We start from the raw sequence: 18205 nt of genomic DNA, 5'->3' as shown, positions 1-18205 counted from the left end.
TATCTGTTGGTTCTACGGTGTTCAGAGGAACAGTAGACTTGTGTCTTGGTGTCTGAATGGGCTTGTAGGTCTGCACTTAGTTTTGCGTTACTGAATGAACACTTTTGAAGGTACATATATATGCATTCTCACACATACAGTAATTTGTAAATTGCATTGAATCTGTAAATGTATTGTCCATTCAGCTGTGTTTGCTATAATTAATTGTACCTTTTATTAAAGCAGCTCTTGATTAATATGTTTTGCTGATTTTTTATTAATTGGATTTAGTTTGGACTTGGTCCCTTTGAACAGACATTGTTCAAAGGGACAATGATATGGATTTTTTTATTAATTTTATTTTTTATTTACTTTTGGTACTCGATAGAAAATGGTTTAGTCTTTCAATCTGATCCTGGGTCGCTCAACTAGTGCCAGGGTTCAATTCGCTCTGGTGCCGCCCGTGCTTAGAACAGGTCACAGGTTTCAGTCACTCATGGATCTGTAATTATTGCAGTTACATTACTGTTAAGACGCATTGGATAAAGCATCCGCCAAATGATCGTACAAATCATTTCCTGCTACTGGGTCCATCTGTTCTATATATTCTTTATCACTTTTGCAGAGGGTTGAGTTTGACTTCGTTGTAGACACGTGTTTTTCTATTCAATGTCAAAGTGAAACATTATCCAATGTGCAGCATTAACATGGTCATTCTGCAGCTGCTTAGGTCAAGGGTAATTGATCTAGTATGTGTTACACCCGTTAGAAGTGATAGTTCATACAAAAAAATCTCCCATTTGTTCTCCCAACCATCTTATTTGTTACTTTTTCTCATCCGGCCTTAGAATGGACGTTGACGAAAACGGAAAGGCCTCCAGAAGATCACAGCACACCCCCACCATGGTTACCGTAGTAACCATGGACTCGGGGGACGTCGGGCCAGAAGGACCACTCTTTCTCTCTTTCATAATCACCATCTGCCTAACTCATCTATTTGACACAGGCATTTTTCACGCTAAATGAAAGATTAACCTTAATATATGACTTAGAAAATTATGCTGTGAGGCTAACGACGTACAAAAAAACTATTTTAGCAAAGCTTCGCCTCGCATGGGGTGTTACGATTCTTTTTCATTTGTTATCTTTTCTCTCCCGGCCTCAGAATGGACTGTCACGAAAACGGGAGGGCCTCCAGATGATCACAGCACACCCTCACACCACGGACCTAGTAGCAGCCACCGCCGCCATGTTACCGTGGTAGCCCTGGACCACGCCCTCCACGGAGGCGGAGGACTCGGGGGATGTCGGGAGCGTTCTCCTCCCGACGTCGTTTTCCCACGCGGTCACTTGGACAGAAACATAACAGACTTTGAGCTCAGACGTTGTTGGATCTTCAACGTCACGAAGCGTTCTCCTCCCGACGTCGTTTTCCCACGCGGGCACAAACACAAGACTGCTCGGACGTTGTTGGATCTTCAACGTTTTTTTAATCTATACTTTTGTTTTTCTAAGCAATAAAGTTTTTCTAAGCAAAAAAATAAAAAGTTTTTTTGTCTTTTTTGTCGTTGGTGGAAAAACTAATCGATGCGATGCCTTGTTAATGCTAGGGTACGCAATTTATTTTCGAAGCATCTTTTGGCTATATTCTTAAAATCCCAAAATCAATACATGAATCGAATGCTGAGAAAAAATAAATGAATAAAATGGGGCATCTTTGGATGTTGCAGGCCTACACTAAGCTTGCCCAATCATTGAATTTGTGCCAAATTAAACTATTGGATGGTTTACATGTCTGTTTACCTACCTGGTAAACAAGGGCACAGATCTGCTTTGTAATTTAGGGGGAGTATTTTCTTCAGGGGACTTTCAACAGATGAATAGTTACTTTCAATTCATGATACCGGGAGTAACAAAAGAAGCGTGATACCGGTTGGCTGCAGAAGTCTGACACCAAGTGGTGGTATAAATTAACTAGTTCTGGGGTGTTCAGACTCAGAGAGAAAATAAGACTTGTGTCCTGTTGTCTGAATAGGCTTGTAGGTCTGCAGCACTTGAACTGTTTTAGCGGCTACAAGAGACTGATTTTACAAACTGTACAAGTCTGACCCCTAGTGGTCAAACAAGACCTTGCCAATTAAAAATGCTAAAAGCTTAGTTTTGCGATATTGAAGGTCGGAACACTTTCGAAGTTACATGATATGCTTATATGCATTCGCACACATACAGAGTAAATTGCATCAAATCTGTAAATCTAGCGCCATTCAGCTGTGTTTGCTGTAGTGAATTTGACATTTATTAAAGCAGCTCTTGATAAATACGTTTTGCTGATATTTTATAAATTGGATTTAGTTTGGACATGGTCCCTTTGAACAGATATTGACCTGATAACTAATTTACTTTGGGACTCATTAAAAAAAAGGTTAGTCTTTTAATCCGATCCTGGGTTGCTCCAAGACCTGAGGCTCAAATGTGTATTCGAAAAATGTCTTGATGTGTATTTTCGTCCTTTTAATGAGTATTGAACAATCGGCCTCATGGTTATGACCATAAGTGATAAGTGACCAAGAAAACAGGATGTGTTTTATCATACACAGTGATTCTGCTAGCCCGAGCTGCGAACTGCTTAAGGGTCAGAGAGAAGCCCTTAAGCAGCCGGACGTGTAGCCGGCAACTGGGGGCTTTGTGAAAATCATTTAATAAAAGGATGGATGCAAACATTTCTTTGTTGGACTGATTTATTTCTTTGATTATTTTTTATATCTTAATGCCAACAGACGGTCGTTGTTTTGTTTTATACTTGTTAAGCCATTCGATAAGAGCTGTGATTGGCTGCAAGGTGTTATCTCCTTAAAAGGAGATTCAGCTGTGTTTGCTGTAGTAAATTTGACCTTTTATTAAAGCAGCTCTTGATTAATATGTTTTGCTGATATTTTATTAAAGATCCCATGGCATGCTACTTTATGAATGCTTTTATATAGCTGTTAGGGGGACCCTAATACAGTACTCGAAGACGTTCAAGAAATTCAACCTTGATGCAGAATTACAGCCACTACGAGCCAGACCCACAATGAGCTTTCCACAAACCTTTCTTTAGAGGCGGGTCAAGGTGGGGGTTGGGGGTGTGGCTCTGAGCAGCTTGCGGCCGGCCACGGTACCATGCGCTCGTATTTACAGTGGATGTATCGCCATGGCGAGGCGCACACAGCTTTTGGCCGTGTTCTGTAAATATTCTAGAACACTCCGGGTGCTCCGGCGGGAGGCCTGGAGCTCTATATCTTACACCCTTTAGTTGTGGTAATATATCGGCCAGATTTTGATTTCCAAACCAAGTCTATTCTCCTAACGTTGCTGATTCACTGTGCCTCATTGGCTATATCCTAAGCCAATCAGAGTGCTTTTTATATTCAATTATTCAACATCTGTCTAATTCATCTATTTGGCTCAGGCATTTTTCACGCTAAATAAAAGATTAACCTTAAAATATGACTTAGGCAATTATACTATGAGGCTAACGACATACAAAAAAGCTAAATTAGCAAAGCTTCGCCTCGCATGGGGTTAAGTTGCTTATTCATTTGTAACCATCTCTCTCTGGGCCTCAGAATGGACATTCAGAAAAAACAGAAAGGCCTCAAGATGATCACAGCACACCCTCACACCAGCAGCGGCGGCCGCCATGGTTACCGTGGTAACCATGGACCACACCCTCCACGGAGGCGGAAGACTCGGGGGACGTCGGGAGCATTCTCCTCCCGATGTTGTTTTCCCACGCGGGCACGCGGGATACAAACACAACAGAGTTTAAGCTCTGACGTTGTTGGATCTTCTCCGTTCTCCTGCTTTGGTTTCTATTCAAAGTTTTGGGTTTTGTAGATATGCCGACGTTTTGTACAGCAATAAAGTTTTCACAAGATAATGTGTTTTGTCGTCGGTGGAAAAACTAATTGAAGCGATGCCGTGTTAAAGCTAGGGTAGGCAATAGGCTGCGTGCACTAAGCTGTGTGACGTACTTCCTGTTTCAAATAATACGGCCCCGCCGGTTCCGGTCCGTGTGTTCATCGCGCTAGCCGGCTGACGTTGATACACTTTAAGCATGAAGCGAGAGTTTGGACTGCAACGGTTTGCTGGTTCTGACGCAGACATCCGATTTTACACAAGGGAAGTCACAAATTTTTTTTGTATTAGCCTATATTATAATAGCACACAAGTAGTGTTGAGAGATGGTGTAATTGGAGTTGGGGATGTCCAACATTTATAATACAGATTTGTGTAAAGACTTACAGAGACGTGTTTCCAGTTCAAGTCTACAAAAGTTTATTTTTAAATAGTTGAAAAAAGTCATGTTATTATTCTATGAGATGAAAATAGGAGCACTGAAGCGACAGCGCCAGAATGTGTCCATCTCCAACTCCACCAATGCTGGTCCTAGAACAAAAGTACTATCAATAAACAATTGTAAAAATGTATGAATTGAGCAGGTAACACCCTACTTATCTGCATGCAAGTACACGGCAAACCACCAAACCGCGCCTCCCAAAGATACGGCCCGGATAGGAACGCTACTCTAAAAAGAAAGAGCACAGAGACCACATTAGGGCATTGGATATCCAGACACATCAGGTCGTCTTACAGGAAGTTGGGGCAGTTATTGAACTGCACCCAAAGAGGATCTAAACAAACCTATCTGTCAGCTGAGTGCCAGGGATTAGTTACTACCTCATCCGGTAGAGCAACCGTTGCGTAGTGGCACAAGTCACAATACAGGTAAAAGGGAGGTCAGGTGACTGAGGCTGAAACAGGTATATGGGAGAAATACAGGTCACCTTGCTACATATGCATAAATGATAAAATCGTAATCTTAGTAGTTACTGTTGACATTATTTTGGTAACAATGTATAGTTTGGATGTAAACTTTTAACTGAAAATTTTTATGTGATGTCTTTTGTGAATAGATTTGCCAGCTACGACCACCTGATGGCTTTTTGGTCTTTGATTGAGCCTTGTCTCTACAAGATGGTCTGTGTCTCCAGAGCCAAATCAGCTGCCCAGAAAAAATACGTGGTTGCACCTGCACGTGCATCAACAGTACTTTATAAGTAGTTACAGATGTAATTATACGTGATGCCATTGCATTTGTATTTGTTGTTTGAGCTATACTTTTTTTCTTTTCCTCTATGCTTGAAAAGTTGTAGTCTTGTACTCATTACCTTGACTAAATTAAATTGTGCGTGAAAAACAGGGAGACATGAAAAAACTTTCAAGTTGGTGGCCCTTGAGGACTACAGTTAGCTACTGCTTAACCGAACAAACACCACTGAACAGGGATGAACACAGCTTCCTGCCTGGACTCAAACTGTGGTGCCTCGCTCTTCCTCATCGACCTGTAGCACAAGGCTCTCACGCTGACCTGCACTGTCAGCTTGTCTTTATTGGACACTGAATGAAATAACGCATACAAATCCATTAAGCTTCAATTGTACTCGGTTACTCGCATCATCACATCTATAATATGATACTACATGGAAAGAATCGTTACAGGTAGCTACATAATGTTACTTTTATATACGCAAAACCGTGGCTATAAATTAAACTATTATTACTCAACACAACAGGAAAACATCAAGGCTGATATAAAACACTGGTTGAGAATTCTTGTTGGAATTTGCTTTTTCTGCATCGTAATACACGATACACGATACACGTTAGAAAGTGACAGTTAACTGACAGATTAGACTTTGACAGTAGCTAGCGTCTGTTAGATGTAGTTTTCTTACCTTCGTAGCTGTGAATGTAGGTCGCAGCATACAGCCTAAATCCCTTCTCCAATTTGCTGGTCGGAGTTTTCGTTTCCCTACATAATCGATGTACATCAGTGATGTTGATTGTGGGCAGCTCTTGTAAACAGTGCAGAACGTCGCCATCTTTCACCGGAAGCTGTGAAGCTGTATTACGGCGAGGAAGCGCTTGTGCAAGGAGCCTATTAATAAAGACCCAATTAATAAATCGAATGCACCGACAATAATAAAACAATCGGATATCGGGATGTTGCAGGAATGTACTTATCCGATGTACATCAATTATTGCTTGTTTACTTGACTGAGGCAAAATAGTCATGTCACAAGGCACACACTAAACAAGCGTGCTTCATCATGTTCCCTTGTAGTTCCACCCAAAACGTCCTACTGGGTCTTGTAGGACATTATAAAAGGAATGCAGGCTTAAAAGAAGCATCTAAAGAAACTGCAATTTCAGGTATCAGTGTACATCCACTTACTGACCAGTAGAGGGCAGTGTCACCCCTGTAATGGACGAATATAATTAACCGCATCTTCAACAAACAGATGTTTCCGTGCTTGTCTTGAGCGGGGGAAACAGTTTTGCACTTCCAAACAAATTAAACGGCCCGAATAATATATTATATTAGAAGTGCTGCACGTTTTTTTATGCAAACTTAGGGCACAGACGCCACTTATAAAATAGTTATGGGATTCTGATTCTGATTTTGGGTCAGGGCTACAGCCAGTTTACAGCGATGTTTGGTTTGCATACGATTGTGGTATTCCATAATTCAACAAGCTGCCATGGACAACCCAATGAAACTCATCAGGCAGACATTTATTATCCAAATAAGATTTGTACTTTGAAACAACGTTTTTTATTCAAAGGCCACTATTAAACACATTTATATTACTAATAGGATTTTGCAGTGACAATCTTTCAATCTTGACAATTTTCAAATCTTTGAAAATTCCCTTTAAAAAAGTTAGATATCAAAACATTCGTACATATTTAACAAGTGAAGGGTGCATTTAGTCTCCAGTGACTCCGAGAGTGCCACCGAGAGTGCCAGTCTGGACTCTCACTGTGTCTCTTACAAGAGACTCTCACTGTGAGGATGGCGTGAATGAGTCGGCTTTGAACGTATATTTTGAACGTAGTAGTTTGGTTACTTTGCCAAAATTGTGGACTTAATCGCTGCATTCTTCTCTCATCATTGCTCAAATACTCACAACAGCAAAGGCTCAGGTTCAGGACTGGCTCACTGATTCATGTCTTTCTTTAAAAGTTAAAAAAAGTGTCTGTATGATTTTTGCCAAAAGGCCGCCAAACATTGGTGTATTTCTGGGAGGAGAGGAGCTCGCCTCGGTAAGCAATTTCAGATACTTGGGAGTCACTCTGGACTCGACCCTCTCATTCAGGAAACACATCAAAAAAGTGTCCAACTCTGTCAAATACAACCTGGCAAATTTCAGACGGATCAGGAATTCTTTAACCAGTAGTGCAGCTCTGATGTTTTTACACTGTATGATTTTATCACATATAGATTACTGCTTAACGAGCTGGTCACTGGCATGTACGACAGCACTCAAACCGATAGAATCTCTCATACATTGTTTGGACATTGTTTGCGGCGTACCTCAAGGGTCAGTACTGGGTCCAAAGTTGTTTATACTGTACATTAATGATATATGCAAAGTGTCCAAGCTACTGAAATTAGTCCTGTTTGCGGATGATACAAACATCTTCTGCTCAGGAGACGATCTCGCTGAGCTTCTGAAGGATCTTACTGAGGAAATTATCAAAATAAAAAACTGGTTAGATTACAACAAATTATCCCTAAACCTGGCCAAAACTAAAATTATGCTATTTGGATATGGTGAAAGAGATGTGCAGGTAAAAATGGAAATTGAAAGAGTACACAAAATTAAATTTCTTGGAATTATGATCGATGATCTAATCAGTTGGAAATCACACATAAAACTTGTTCAAACCAAATTGTCAAAAAGCATTGTAATAAGTAGTAATTAGTAATAAACAAGTAAGTAGTAATAAACAAAGCAAAGCAGGCTTTGGATCATAAATCACTCCACACTCTTTACTGTGCACTCGTTTCGCCTTATCTAATGTACTGTGTCACGGTCTGGTGGAACAACTACAATACCTCATTAGCACCAGTAACTATCCTGCAGAAGAAAGCGATTCGTGTCATGTCATTCATAGGGTTGGATATTTGGACAATACTCATTCATTATTTCTACAGTCAAAAATTATGAAATTCACTGACATGGTGAAGTTTCAAACTGCTCAGGTAATGTACAAAGCAAAAAACAACAAACTCCCAAATAATATTCAAAAATTATTTAATGAAAGACAGCTTAGTTATAATTTGAGGGGGAAACTACATTTTGGCAGGTTCAGCATCCGAACAACCAGGAAAGGCTTTTGCATTTGCATTTGTGGGGTAAAGCTGTGGAAAAGTTTGAATATGGAGATCAAGCAATGTCCAAGCATGAAACAGTTTAAAAGAAGATACAAAGAGATGGTTTTCCAGAGTTATAGTAATGAAGGAGGGCTTTGACGTCTCATTACTTGTTAACATGACTAGTTAACTGTGTGATCAGCAGTGAGCTATTGGTCTTAAGGGTGGTGTCGCGTGCTGTGGTGGCTCGGCCTTCTGCTGACTCCACAGTTGCTGTGGTGCTGGCAGTTGGAGTGGCTGACATTTTTAGTGTTTCAGTGAGTAGGAAACATGGGTATGTGAAGGATTGTATATGTATGGATTTACAGGAAATATATTGGTACGTTGTGTGCATCTATGTGTACTGGTATGGTGTACAGATATGCAAGTGTTCGTGTGTACGGTTGTGTGTATGTGTATTGGTATGGAGTACAGAAATGCAAGTGTTGTATGCTGGTGTGTATCTATGTGTATCTGTATGGTGTACAGATACGCAAGTGTTGATACATAGATTTGTTATCATGAAAATGAGAAATGAGTCCGAAGGAAACAGGTAGTTTTGAGTTTGAGTTTTGATTTTGATTTCTGACCCGTTAATATTGTTTAAAGAAGTGGGGTGGGATTGAACAAGTTTTTACTTCTTCCCACCCCTTTTCAAATATGTTGTAGCATTTTTTTATATAGAGTGCTTGGCGGCATTATCACTGCAGGAGTCACTAGCACTGACTCCTGTTGATGCATTATTATTGTTTTTTAGTTGTTGCATATTTGAAATAAATCATTCATTCATTAATTCATTCAATATAATTAACCGCATCTTCAACAAACCAATGTTTCCTTGCTTGTCTTGAGCAGGGGAAACAGTTTTGCACTTCCAAACAAATTAAACGGCCCGAATAATATATTATATTTGAAGTGCTGCACGTTTTTTTTATGCAAACTTAGGGCATAGACGCCACTTATAAATTAGTTATGGGATTCTGATTCTGATTTTGGGTCAGGGCTACAGCCAGTTTACAGCGATGTTGTGTTTGCATACGATTGTGGTATTCCATAATTCAACAAGCTGCCATGGACAACCCAATGAAACTCATCAGGCTGACATTTATCACACACACACACACACACACACACACACACACACACACACACACACACACACACACACACACACACACACACACACACACACACACACACACACACACACACACACACACACACACGGCGCTCGCACGGTGCCTAGAATAAAACTACTAACATTTCCGGCACTCGTGTTTATGTCATTATTGCAGTTACATTATTGTTAGGCGCTTTGTTAAAAGAATCTGCCAAATGATCGTACAAATGTGTACCTCTTACTTTGGCCATCTGTTCTCTATATATTACTAATCACTTTTGCAGAGGGTTGAGTTTGACTTTGGTATAGACACGAGTTATTCTGTTCCATGTCAAAGTTAAACAATATCAAGTGTGCAACATGGTAATTCTGCAGCTGCTTATCACAGGTCAAGGGTCATCGATGTAATATGTGGTACACCCTTAAGTTGTGGTAATACACGGGCCAAATTATATTCCATGATCACCATCTGCCACCGTCCATCATCAAGCATTTTTTCTCATTATTGTTGATCCTGTACATCCAGACTCAATTAATAAATCGAAGGCGCCGACTATAATAAAGGAAATCTGATATCTTGGGATGTTGCAGGACTACAATTATCGATAGGTCGATAGGGTTTACATGTTTAAATGTGGTCGATAGGGTTTACATGTTTAAATGTGGTCGATAGTGTTTAAATATGGTCAATAGGGTTTACATGTGGTCGATAGGGTTTACATGTGGTCCATAGTAGTGTTAAATGTTCTTTTCCCTCTCTCTCCACCTCATCCCTCACTCTCCACCTCAAGCTGGTGTGTGGTGAGCGTTCTGGCGCAGATTGGCTGCCGTGCATCACCCAAATGGGTGCTACATACTGGTGGTGGTTAGTGAGGTCCCCCCCCCCCCCCCCCCCTTCACTGTAGGCGTCTTTGAGTGTCTAGAAAAGCGCTAAATAAATTCAATGAATTATTATTATTATTATTATTACTACAATAAGCCCGTCCAATCGTTAATCTCGGGCCAAATTAATGATTGGACGGCCTACCTATCTGTCTACCTACCTGGTAGGCCAGGGGGGGATCTGCTTTGTAACTTAAGGGGGGGGCACAAACATGGAATTTCTTTCTGGAGTGGACATCAATAACATCATCAACGTCTCTCAAATGATCTCCTTTAACAGACACAGCCATTAAAGTTTAGCCAAGACCTATGGCTCAAATGTGTGTTTGAAGAATGTCTTGATGTTTATTTTGGTCCTTTCTATGTTGATCAACAAATCAACCTTACGTTTATGACCATACGTGATGCACTGCATGTACCACTAACAAAGAAACAGGATGTGTCTAACCATACACTGTGACTCTGCAAGCACATGTAGCAAGTAGCCTCTGGTTAAAATACTTCCTGTTTGATCAAAGTAGGCGTTAAGACTTTGACATGCTGGCATTCAAAACGCACAGAAAGACGAGGCACTCATAGGGGTAGGACGATAAGAAACTCTGAAAACAGTTTGGACCAACGCGACCAAGGTGATTAACGCCACGCCCAACATGGCCAGGAACACACAAGGAGAGAGAGAGGAGAGGATAGTGGACATCTACGCTACCAGTGAGAGCCTCAGAGATCAACACCAGGACTATGTGGGGACAGAGGAGTCCTCCAAGTCTCTGGGAACAGTAAGAAGTCAGCTGCCGGACCCTGTGAGCCCTCCTCCGTGGCCGATCAGGGCTGTGGTGGTGCTTCTGGTCCTGCTGTCTCTTACCCTACTGGCTGGACTGCTTCGGTTTGTAATGCAACACAAGACCATAAGCATGTGCAGAGACGTGGAGCAACTTCACCAAAGGATGAAGAATATGACAGAGCAACACAAGACCGTATGCATGGACAGAGACGTGGAGCAACTTGAACTTCACCAAAGGCTGAAGAATGTGACGGAGCAACACAAGACCGTAAGCATGGAGGTGGAGCAACTTCTCCAAAGGCTGAAGAATGTGAAAGAGCAGAGGGACTCACGGCTTTGTAATCAGGAATGTCCACGTGATTGGAATAAGTTTGGTTGTAAATGTTATTTCAGTGTGTGGGGATCCTGGAATAAGAGCAGGGAGCTCTGTGTTTCCCCCGGAGCAGATCTGCTGGTGGTGGACAGTAAAGAGGAGATGGACTTCATTAGCAGGTACGACGGGGACCCCTGGCTCGGAGCGACAGATGAGGCCAGTGAAGGGTTGTGGAGATGGGTTGATGGGACCGTCCTGTCAGCGGCTAGCCCCTCCTGGAGGGGAGGAAAACCTGATGGTGGCAAGGACAAGAACTGCTTAAGGAAGGTCTGGGTGCATCCCAACTTTAAATGGACAGATGAGAGCTGTGAAGACTACAGATATGGGCTTTGTGAATATAATTTAATGAAATGATGGATGAAAACATTTCTTTGTCGGACAGATGTGTTTCTTTGACTATTATTTTATCTTAATGCCAACTAACATTCGTTGTTTTGTTTCATACTTGTTGAGTTCTGCCATTCGATCAGAGCTGTGATTGGCTGCAAGGTTTTTTATCTCCTTAAAAGGAGATGACATGAAGACTTCCCTGGTCACTGCAGGAGCTGTACATAGATGCTGTTCTTGTTACTTTATTTTTTCAATGTTTCCACAGTTGCTCTCTGTGTTGGAGGCTGAGGTTAGGCGGTAAAGAGTCATGACAGTCATTGGCTGGTTTTCAGTTGCTGCAAACCACACTAGAATCTCTATTTAGGGCTGCATTTGCTGCCTTTGCCTTTGTCCCCTCAGCTTATTATTTAATAATTAGGGGTCCAAGCCAACAGGTTGGATCCCTATTGTTTTTGTAAGGATTATTATTATTCCGACGTGCTAATCCTAAAAGTGTGCCCACAGCCCAAACCGTAAATGGTGCCGACACGCCAATTGCATGACTAGATCCAGGTCCCTGAGTTCTAAGGAGACGACAAAATCCAGACACGCCGAACACTAGGTGGCGCTATACCAAGGGAAAACGCGTTTGGGGCTATAACTCCCACACCGAACCTCCCACAGTCAAAAACTTGTACCCACATATTCACTGGAGTCTGCTGCATCTTTTGGCATAGGCCACGCCCATTTGCGTCTAGAATTTTTTTTCGCAAAATCGCGAAAACCGCAAAATTGTTTTTTCGCTACTCCTCCCACATTTCCCGACCAATTGACACAAAACTTTGCACACGACATCTTCAGACGCACACGCAAAGAATGCACGAAACACTTTTTTGATGCGACCTTTGACGACGAAACGGTAGCAATTTGAATATTGGTTTATGAGCTAAATTAGACGTGGAAAATCAATAATCCAAAGAAATCCAAAATTAGACATCGGAACGAGTCCAAATTTTACACACATGTTGGTGCTAACCTTAACGGCGTTCGATAAAAAATTCGGAAAATTACGCCCTCAGGGGGCGCAATAAACGAGGAAATTGTATATCTTCTAATTGGCCAAAGGAATGTTCTTCAAACTCAAGGGAAACCATCAAGGGGCAAACCCGAGCCTATATAGAAAATATGACCAAGAATTATTAATGTGGGCGGGAGTTATTTGGCAAAGGATAATTCTCTTTGGAAAGTTTCGCCACAGGGCGGCGCCAAAAAACGACGACATTGTCTATCTCCTATTTGGCCATGGAATGTTCTGAAAACGCGTTTTAGGCTATAACTCCCACACCGAAGCTCCCACAGTCAAAACCTTTATATCCACATGTTGTTCACGGTAGCGTTTTGAATACTTGCTTCGCGTTGTGCCGGCGAAATGCACATTTCTTGTCGCGTTGTGCCGGCGAAATGCACACTTCTTGGACCCCTGCATAACTGCTTGCAGTTCTAGTTTTTCCATTGTAATGTATCTCGACTTTGTCACCATGTAGTGTGATCACTATAAAACACTTGTGTATAAATTATCTGTTGGTTCTACGGTGTTCAGAGTAACAGTAGACTTGTGTCTTGGTGTCTGAATGGGTTTGTAGGTCTGCACTTAGTTTTGCGTTACTGAATGAACACTTTTGAAGGTACATATGCATACATGCATTCTCACACATGCAGTAATTTGTAAATTGCATTGAATATGTACATTTTGTGTCCATTCAGCTGTGTTTGCTGTAGTGAATTTGACCTTTTATTAAAGAAGCTCTTGATTAATATGTTTTGCCGATTTTTCATTAATTGGATTTAGTTTGGACTTGGTCCTTTTGAACAGACATTGTTCAAAGGGACAATGATATGGATTTCTTTATATTTTTTATTTTTAATTTACTTTTGAGACTCAATAGAAAATAGTTTAGTCTTTTAATCTGATCCTGGGTCGCTCAACTAGTGCCAGGGTTCAATTCCCTCTGGGGCCGCCACTGCTTAGAACAGTTGCATCATAAATCTAATGTTTCAGTCACTAATTTACTGCTTAGAACAGTTGCATCATAAATCTAATGTTTCAGTCACTAATTTATCTGTAATTATTGCAGTTACATTATTGTTAAGGCGTTTTGGAGGAAGCATCCGCCAAACAATCGTACAAATGATTCACTCTCACTTGTGCAATCTGTTCTCTAAATATTCTCTATAAGCCTACTTTTGCTGATGGTTCATTTTGACTTTGATGTAGACACGTGTTTTCCTGTTCAATGTCAAAGTGAGATACTATAAAATTGAAACATGGTCATTCTGCAGCTGCTTATGGCAGGTCAAGGGTCCTCGATGTAGTATGCAGTCCACCCGTTAGTAGTGATAATACATATTAAAAAAGCGAACTTCCTCCTTGCATTTTATCTTTACATTTCTTATTCAGTTGTTACCTTTTCTCCTCTGGCCTTTAGAATGGACGTCCACCAAAGCGGGAAGGCCTCTAGTCTAGCATCTGGTCAAAATACTTCCCGTTTGATTAAAGTAGGTGTTAAGACTGACATGCTGTCATTCAAAACGCACAGAAAAACAGAACACCCAAAGGGGTAGGACGATAAGGTACTCTGAAAACAGTTTGGACCAGAATATGGCTGAGGTGATTCACTCCACGCCCAACATGATGACCAAGGCCAGGAACACACAAGGAGATGGAGAGGAGGGTATAGAGGACGACTACGATAGGATTGAGAGCCTCAGAGAACAACACCAGGACTATGTGGAGATTGAGGAGTCCTCCAATACTCTGGGAACAGTCAGAAGTCAGCAGCCGGACCCTGTGAGCCCTCCTCGGTGTCCGATCAGAGGTGTGGTGGTGCTTCTGGTCCTGCTGTCTTTTGCCATATTGGCTGCAGTGGTTCGGTTGGCAGCGCACATCATGTTAGCATTTAGAGTAGTGCTGTCAGTTAAACGCGTTATTAACGGCGTTAACGCAAACCAATTTTAACGGCGTTAATTTTTTTATCGCGCAATTAACGCAATTCTTTTATTTTATTTTATATATACATGTATATCTTTTTTTTTTTTTCCTTTAGCTCAAAACAAAGAAGCAGTAGCCTGACTGCCTCGTTCAAGGCAGTATGCTTGTATGTTCATCGTTTAATAGCACTATAGGCTTTTTTCTGTATCATCCTGTTTTGATCAGTAAATGCCGATGTTGTTATCAATAAAAAAACATTTGCACAAGGCAAGCCGATGCACTTCTCCATGTTGATAAGAGCATTAGAATGAGAAAAATTAAAAATCTTCTTCTGCTAAAATCTTAAATACATTGCACTTTCTAAAAAGCTTTTTTAACTTTGCCTTTATTTTCTATTTTAATACTAAAATGCCTTTTTCTATTTTAACCATTTCTTTGCATATGTTTTTCTTTTACTTATCTATTATTTTATTTTATTGCATGACAATGTTTATATGTGAAGCACTTTGAGTCTGCCTTGTGTATGAAAAGTGCTACATAAATAAAGTTGCCTTGCCTTGCCTAGTATGTGGTACACCCGTTAGAAGTGATAGTTCATGCAAAAAAATCTCCCATTTGTTCTCCCAACCATCTCATTTGTTACTTTTTCTCATCCGGCCTTAGAATGGACGTACACGAAAAAGGAAGGGCTCCAGAAGATCACAGCACACCCTCACAGCACCAGCCGCCACCATGGTTACCGTAGTAACCATGGACTCGGGGGACGTCGGGCCAGAAGGACCACTCTTTCTCTCTTACATAATCACCATTTGCCTAACTCATCTATTCGACACAGGCATTTTTCACGCTAAATGAAAGATTAACCTTAATATATGACTTAGAAAATTATGCTGTGAGGCTAACGACGTACAAAAAAAATATTTTAGCAAAGCTTCGCCTCGCATGGGGTGTTACGATTCTTTTTCATTTGTTACCTTTTCTCTCCCGGCCTCAGAATGGACTGTCACGAAAACGGGAGGGCCTCCAGATGATCACAGCACACCCTCACACCACGGACCTAGTAGCAGCCACCGCCGCCATGTTACCGTGGTAGCCCTGGACCACGCCCTCCACGGAGGCGGAGGACTCGGGGGATGTCGGGAGCGTTCTCCTCCCGACGTCGTTTTCCCACGCGGGCACAAACACAAGACTGCTCAGACGTTGTTGGATCTTCAACGTTTTTTTAATCTATACTTTTGTTTTTCTTAGCAATAAAGTTTTTCTAAGCAAAAAAATAAAATGTTTTTTTGTCTTTTTTGTCGTTGGTGGAAAAACTAATTGATGCGATGCCTTTTGGCTATAGCATATTCTTAAAATCGCAAAATCAATACATGATTCGAATGCTTAGAAAAAATAAATGAATAAAATGGGGCATCTTTGGATGTTGCAGGCCTACACTAAGCTTGCCCAATCATTTAATTTGTGCCAAATTAAATTATTGGATGGTTTATGTCTGTTTACCTACCTGGTAGACAAGGGCACAGATCTGCTTTGTAATTTAGGGGGAGTATTTTCTTCAGGGGACTTTCAATATATTAATTGTTACTTTCAATTCATGATACCGGGAGTAACAAAAAAAGCGTGATACCGGTTGCCTGTAAAAGTCTGACACCAAGTGGTGGTATACATTAACTAGTTCTGGGGTGTTCAGAATCAGAGAGAAAAGAAGACTTGCGTCCTGTTGTCTGAATAGGCTTGTAGGTCTGCAGCACTTGAACTGTTTAAGCGGCTACAAGAGACTGATTTTACAAACTGTACAAGTCTGACCCCTAGTGGTCAAACAAGACCTTGCCAATTCAAAATGCTAGAAGCTTAGTTTTGCGATATTGAAGGTCGGAACACTTTCGAAGTTACATGATATGCATATATGCATTCGCACACATACAGAGTAAATTGCATCAAATCTGTAAATCTAGTGCCATTCAGCTGTGTTTGCTGTAGTGAATTTGACATTTATTAAAGCAGCTCTTGATTAATATGTTTTGCTGATATTTTATTCATTGGATTTAGTTTGGACATGGTCCCTTTGAACAGACATTGACCTGATATCTAATTTACTTTGGGACTCAATAAAAAAAGGTTAGTCTTTTAATCCGATCCTGGGTTGCTCCAAGACCTGAGGCTCAAATGTGTATTCGAAAAATGTCTTGATGTGTATTTTGGTCCTTTTAATGTGTATCGAACAATCAGCCTCAAGGTTATGACCATAAGTGATAGGCTGCATTTACCACTTACTAAGAGAACAGGATGTGTTTTATCATACACAGTGACTCTGCTAGCCCGAACTGCGAACTGCTGAAGGGTCAGAGAGAAGCCCGACTTTAAATGGACACATGAGAGCTGTGTAGCCAGAAACTGGGGGCTTTGTGAAAATAATTTAATAAAATGATGGATGAAAACATTTCTTTGTCGGACTGATTTATTTATTTGATTATTTTTTTATATCTTAATGCAAACAGATGTTCGTTGTTTTGTTTTATACTTGTTAAGCCACTCGATAAGAGCTTTGATTGGCTGCAAGGTGTTATCTCCTTAAAAGGAGACTTCCCTGGTCATTGCAGGAGCTGTGATGCTTTTCTTGTTACATTATTTTTTAATGTTTCCACTGTTGCTCTCGGTGTTGGAGGCTGAGGTTAGGCGGTAAAGAGTCATGACAGTCATTGGCTGGTTTTAAGTTGCTGCAAACCACACTAGTTCTCTATCTAGGGGTGCATGTGCTGCCTTTGCCCCCTCAGCTAATTAATTAATTATTTTTCTGTTTAAATATAACTTGACTTTGTCACAATGTAACTCACTACAAAACATCCATGAATTGTCTAGTGGTTTTACAGTGTAGAACAGTGTGTTCAGAGACAATCATTTTACAAGCAGTACAAGTCAGACCCCTTAGTGGTCAATTCAAAATGCTAGAAGCTTAATTTTAAGTTAAGAAAAGCTTTTGAGGATACATATGCATTCCCACGCATACAGAGTCAACTGTATGTGTGTTCAACTGTAAATGCAGTGTCCATTCAGCTGTGTTTGCTGTAGTGATTTTGACCTTTTATTAAATCAGCTCTTGATTAATATGTTTTGCTGATATTTTATTAAAGATCCCATGGCATGCTACTTTATGAATGCTTTTATTTAGCTGTTAGGGGGCCTCTAATACAGTACCACTACGAGCCAGTCAAACGATGAGCTTTCCCCAAACATACCTTTTTTTAGAGGCGGGTCAAGGTGGAGATTGGGGGTGTGGCCCTGAGCAGCTTGCGGCCACGGTACCATGCGCTCGTGTTTACAGTGGATGTATGGCAATGGCGAGGCGCATCCAGCCTTTGGCCTTGTTCCGTAAATATTCTAGAACACTCAGGGTGCTCCGGCGGGAGTCCTGGAGCTCTATATCTAAATAATATCATATTATACATAAATATCTATATCATATAATATATATTATCAGGGCCAAATGCTGTCTGCGTCTCCAGATGATATTATGAATCTCAAACGACTGA

General features: G+C 40.9%; 1 protein-coding gene and 1 long non-coding RNA gene across 2 annotated transcripts; both read left to right on the top strand.

The window, feature by feature from the left end:
- Nucleotides 1-13501, top strand: LOC115532157 (uncharacterized). Its single transcript, XR_003973992.1, has 2 exons — nt 1-110; nt 13372-13501. It is a non-coding gene; the product is annotated as an uncharacterized LOC115532157 (long non-coding RNA).
- Nucleotides 10662-16418, top strand: LOC115532149 (CD209 antigen-like protein C). The gene is made up of 2 exons (XM_030341709.1): nt 10662-11937; nt 16408-16418. The coding sequence occupies exon 1, from the start codon at nt 10874-10876 to the stop codon at nt 11729-11731; it is 858 nt and encodes a 285-aa protein (XP_030197569.1). The 5' UTR covers nt 10662-10873; the 3' UTR covers nt 11732-11937; nt 16408-16418.
- The last annotated feature ends 1787 nt before the right edge of the window (nt 16419-18205 follow it).

The sequence above is a fragment of the Gadus morhua genome, chromosome 19, assembly GCF_902167405.1.
Source record: "Gadus morhua chromosome 19, gadMor3.0, whole genome shotgun sequence".
In the NCBI taxonomy this organism is placed as follows: domain Eukaryota; kingdom Metazoa; phylum Chordata; class Actinopteri; order Gadiformes; family Gadidae; genus Gadus; species Gadus morhua.
Note: the sequence above shows the minus strand (reverse complement) of the source record. Positions and strands in the feature narration are given on the sequence as shown.